This window comes from Triticum aestivum, chromosome 3B (genome assembly GCF_018294505.1).
Source record: "Triticum aestivum cultivar Chinese Spring chromosome 3B, IWGSC CS RefSeq v2.1, whole genome shotgun sequence".
Taxonomy (NCBI): Eukaryota; Viridiplantae; Streptophyta; class Magnoliopsida; order Poales; family Poaceae; genus Triticum; species Triticum aestivum.
In genome coordinates, this window is record NC_057801.1 from 669598783 (window position 1) to 669603481 (window position 4699).

The 4699-nt window shown below is 50.5% G+C and overlaps 1 protein-coding gene across 1 annotated transcript; it reads right to left on the bottom strand.

Annotated features, from left to right (window-relative positions):
• Positions 1–228: 228 nt before the first annotated feature.
• Positions 229–2308, bottom strand: LOC123071596 (uncharacterized). Its single transcript, XM_044495178.1, has 2 exons — positions 1572–2308; positions 229–1307 (listed from the first exon to the last, which is right to left on the bottom strand). The coding sequence occupies exons 1-2, from the start codon at positions 1899–1901 to the stop codon at positions 711–713; spliced, it is 927 nt and encodes a 308-aa protein (XP_044351113.1). The 5' UTR covers positions 1902–2308; the 3' UTR covers positions 229–710.
• Positions 2309–4699: the final 2391 nt, after the last annotated feature.

The window sequence follows — 4699 nt, forward strand, 5'->3', positions numbered from 1 at the left end:
TCAAGCCGAAGCCGCGGGCGGGGGGAAGTTGTTGGGTTCAAAAGTGTCAAGAGGAGAAGAAAAGTTAACCTATATTCTCTTGCCCTTGCCCTTGTGACAGACAGACACCACCTAGCTAGCTAGCACTGCAGTAGTCCAACACACACCACGGCCCCCATGCAGATGCAGGCGAGCAAACAAAAAGCAGCCTTTCGTGAAGCAACTGCCTGTGCTGCCCCTGCAACAACGAAACAAAGATCGATCTCTTTCCCTCTCACTCAAGCCGGGCTGCCTCCACCCCCTGCACACACAAACAGTACTACAAACTAGCCTTTTCTTGCGAACATCTCTCTCTCGGGTCTCGACCCCATCATGTCTCTGCTAGTAGTACGTACACTCTACTTGCATGGGTGAGAGAGACACTCAGACACACACAGCATAGCACGCACGTACGTACAGGGTACACCAGCCAGGCAGCGAGAAAGGAAGTCGCAGAGCAACAACATGATGACCTGAACAAAACGCTGCGACACTCCACTCCACTCTCCGATCCCAGACCGGCATTGCAAAAGACGCCTACGACGCCTACGTACTGCTGCCACTTATGGGTCGGAGCAGCATTGCTTTACTTGTACACCACCACCACCACGCGTTGCCACCAGGCAGGCAGGCGACAGGAACCACCATCATCACCATCGATCGGGCTGGGCGGTCGACGATCGGCTCGGTCGTCAGTGGCTGCAGAGGTCGGAGAGCTCCTTGCGGCCCTCCACAATGTCGTCCAGGAAGTCGTCTAGCTGGCACGCCAGCCCGTCCGTGCCGGCGCGGAGCACCTCCAGCCACGCCTTCAGCTCCCCGGCCTTGTCCTTCACGGCGCCGCCGCACTTGCCCCCGGCAGCTGCCGCGCGCTCCACCTCCTCCCGCGCCGCCTCCGCCGCCGCGCGCGCGCGCCGCAGCTCCTGCATCCTGATCATCCCCGGCGCGCCGTCGCCGTCGTCGCCCGCGGCCTCCTCCGCCATCCGCTTCTGCAGCGTCGCGATGGAGGACATGAACCCGTCGTCGCTGCGGCTGCTGTCCGCGCCGTCGGAGGACGAGCGCGGGGACCCGGCGACGGCGCCGCCGGCCAGGATGAGCAGGAGGAGGGAGCTGGCGTTGTGCAGCGCGTAGAGCAGCCCGCGGAAGCCGTTGAAGCCGCTGAGCCTGGCGTCGGCCGCGCGCCGCTCGTCCAGCTGCAGGGACAGCGGCGCGATCCTCGACTCGGACAGCGCCCGGTTCTCCTCCTCCGCCGCCATGGCCTCCCTCCTCGACGCCGAGATCGCCCTCATCACCTGGTGCCACCATTGCACGCGCGGTTCGATCAGATTCGTGGAGTTCAAGAAACAGAGCAAGAACAAGCAATTGACGATGGCACACAAGACATAGGAGGAGTGAATCGCACAGTGCAGAAAGAAATTTGTGAGAGAAAAAAAAGGGAAGGCGGCGACATGATCATTCATGATCACTATTCTTTTCTTCGAAAGAGAGATCATGATTACCGCCGCGCTGCTCGCGCGCAGAGGATGTTGGAATAAAGCGAAGGAAGCGGGACCAACCTGGCGAGTGGAGAGGGGGGAAGGGTCCTGGAGCCAGTCGTCGAGGGCGGCGGCGGCGCAGGACGCGGCGGCGCAGTAGCGCTCGACGGCGGCGAGGCCGAGCTTGACGGCGAGGCAGGCGTCCCAGAGGCGCGCGGTCTCGTCCATGTACTCGTCCAGCCACCGGCCGCCGGGCGGCAGGTGGAGCTGGCCGACGAGCACCATGAGCTGCGAGTGCAGGCCCCTGAGCAGCGCCGCCGCCCGGAGCAGCGCCGGCAGCGAGGACAGCCCGCCCGCGCCGCTGAGGTCGTCCAGCCCCCGCGCCAGGGTCGCGAAGAAGGCGTTTACCATGGCTCTGAAGTCAGGAGAAGTACTGTGCGGTGGCGGTGAGGTCGGGACCGAGCTGGAAGCCGACGGCGCGCGGGTGGCAATATATATAGCGTGGGCTGGGGCGTGGGCGCGCGGTGCAGGAGCAAGAAGACGAGGGAGGACAGGAGAAGGGGGTCGAAGTGGGAGAGGGCGAGAGGGACACGACGACACGATCGGGGTGGGGGAGTGGAGTGCAATGATGGGTGTCTACAGGAGGGGGAGAAGGGCGATGATGAGGTTGGGGTGAGGCAGCGCCATGGCTGCCCTGCCCTGCCCGCTTTGCTGGGTCGTGTGTCCTCCCTCTCTCTCGCGCGCGCTCGGCTTGTATGCTCTGTCCCGTTGTCCGTGCGGGAGCCAGCAGGCCTTGTGTGTGCGAGTGGGCGTGCTGGTGGTGGCCTCTGCTTTGCTGGGTTTCCGGAAGGAGTTGAACATGGTGTGGTATGGTTGGGAAATGGCTTTTTACACCACTGTTTCCCTGTCCGCCTAGATTTAGCAGCGAGGGTACTCTATGTTTTGGGGCTTCTCTTTGGGGAAAACTGAAGAAATATCGCGCCAATGCTAGATTGTGGCCAGCAGCCAAATGTGGGAAGTTGAATACATCAGCCGATTTGCATTTCCTCACAATTAAATCTTGATGTGCTCCATAAACAAATATAATACTTGGACAAATGTAAGAGGCCAAATACAAACTTGTAAATTGATTTTAGCTACATAAGTACGAAGATGTGCCTTTTTGTGTGCAGTTTTGGGCTTCAAAATGTACTGCTAAGAAATCACACAGGTTTTCAAACCTTAAGTTGCACAAAACTATTTGCAATTTTAGGCTTCATTACTCGAAACCAAAATCATATAAAATAGTTACGCGTGATTTTTGGCTCAAAATATGTAAAGTATTATAACTAAGTCACGAACAAACAAAAATGTGTGTTTTCGAATGGAATATGCAAACAAACGGGTTGGGCATTCCTAACTCTTAGATTACGCAAAGCAGGAATGTGCTATTCCGAGCTTTTAGAACCCCCCCCCCCCCCCCCCCCCCACCACCACCACCACCAAATTGCACATTTTAAACACCAAACCGAACAAAAAGAATGATAATTACAAGTGGAAATTATCCAATTGCACAGTTCTAAACCCATAATTGCATGAAAAACAGAACGTGTGCAATTTTATAAATGCGTTGACTACCCAATCACTAGATTTAAAATCACGTTAAAATATAAATTTCAGAATGTGTACCCAGCTAATTTCACATTTGTAGTTAGTCAAAAAAGAATTCATATTTTTAATCGTAGATATATAAAGTATAGGTTTCTCTTTAGGGAAACCTGAAGAGATGTTGTCTCAATGCTAGATTGTGGCCAACGTTCAAATATGGGAGCGTTTGCTCATGAAGTTGAGTTCAACAGACGATTTTACTTTTTATTACAATTAAGTATTTATGTGCTCCCCAAACACATCTAATACTTAGACAAATGTAAAAGCCAAATACAAAAATAAAAAAAAACACATAAATATTTTTTCCTACATATGTACGAAGTTGTACCTTTTCAGTGTGCAATTTTAGGCTTCAAAGTGAAATTACATGTAAGTACAAAGTTTTAAACATAAAGTTGCACACAAAAATATTTGCAGTTTCAGGCTAAGATTACAGAAAGCAATAATGTGCTATTTCACTCTTTTAAAATGTGCAAACACTCCAATCTTGATCAAATATAGAGTGACAATCCTAACGAATCCATTGTTTATTTTCCCATAGAAATTATGCTGGTCCTAACTTATTCCATTCGAGATTTGTTTTTGAAAGATCCATTCGGGATATTTGTTTTCTCTTCACATAATTTATGTTGGTACTCAATCCATTTAACACATGGAATATTTGGGTGCCTCCTAAATGCAAGTTCTTGACGTGGCTTGTAATCAACAACAGAATTTGGATGGCTGGCAAACTTCAACTTCGTAGGTGGCCAAACTGCCACTTATGCCCGCTTTGCAAGTAGGTCCACGACACATCTTTTTTTCCCAATGTTGTTACACTATGAGAGCCCGGCACATGATAAAAAATGGGCTCAACCTCCATGATGTGCACCCTTTCAATTGGGGTGATGCAATATTGTTAAAGTGTGGTGGAGCGGCAACACTTCCAAGAAGACCAATCGTAAAGGCCGCGTGATTCCTTGATGTTTCTTATTTCTTGGGAGTTTTGGAAGAAGATGAATGTGCGGGTCTTCTGCAACATTGCCGTTCCCGTTGGAGTCATTGTCGCTAGGATCAAAGAGGAGATATTACCTTGGCGCCTTGCACTTGCGTTTTGTAATGTTGCGAGAGTGATTGTTGTAATTTTGTCATTGGGCCTTGACCTCCAAACCTTCTACGTTAATCAATGAAAATGGTAAATCTTTTGCCTCGTTTAAAAAAAGGTGTGCCTTTTTACATGCAATTTTGGGCCTCAAGTTGTACCACTAAGCAACCACACAGTTCTAAACTTAAGTTTGCACAAAAATATTTGCAATTTTAGGGTTCATTTATAGAAACCAAAGTTATATAAATAATTACACGTGATTTCTAGCTCAAAATATGTAAACTACCAAATTTCACATTTGTAATAGTCAATCACAAACAAACAGAAATGTGTAATTTCGGACTATGAAATAAGCAAACAATACAGTTGGGCATTCCTAACCCTTAGATTTAGCAAAGCAATTTCGAGCCTTAAAACCCCTGTCGTGGTTTTGTCACGGCAGATGCCCTTGCAAAGGGGCTTAGGTGTGGAGCCATCG

Bases quoted from the DNA above. Each gene is read 5' to 3' on its own strand.
- LOC123071596 (XM_044495178.1), bottom strand. From the start codon at position 1,901: ATGGTAAACGCCTTCTTCGCGACCCTGGCGCGGGGGCTGGACGACCTC. The intron at 1,308-1,571 runs GTTGGTCCCGCT...TGGTGGCACCAG, and splicing joins CCCCCCTCTCCACTCGCCAG to GTGATGAGGGCGATCTCGGC.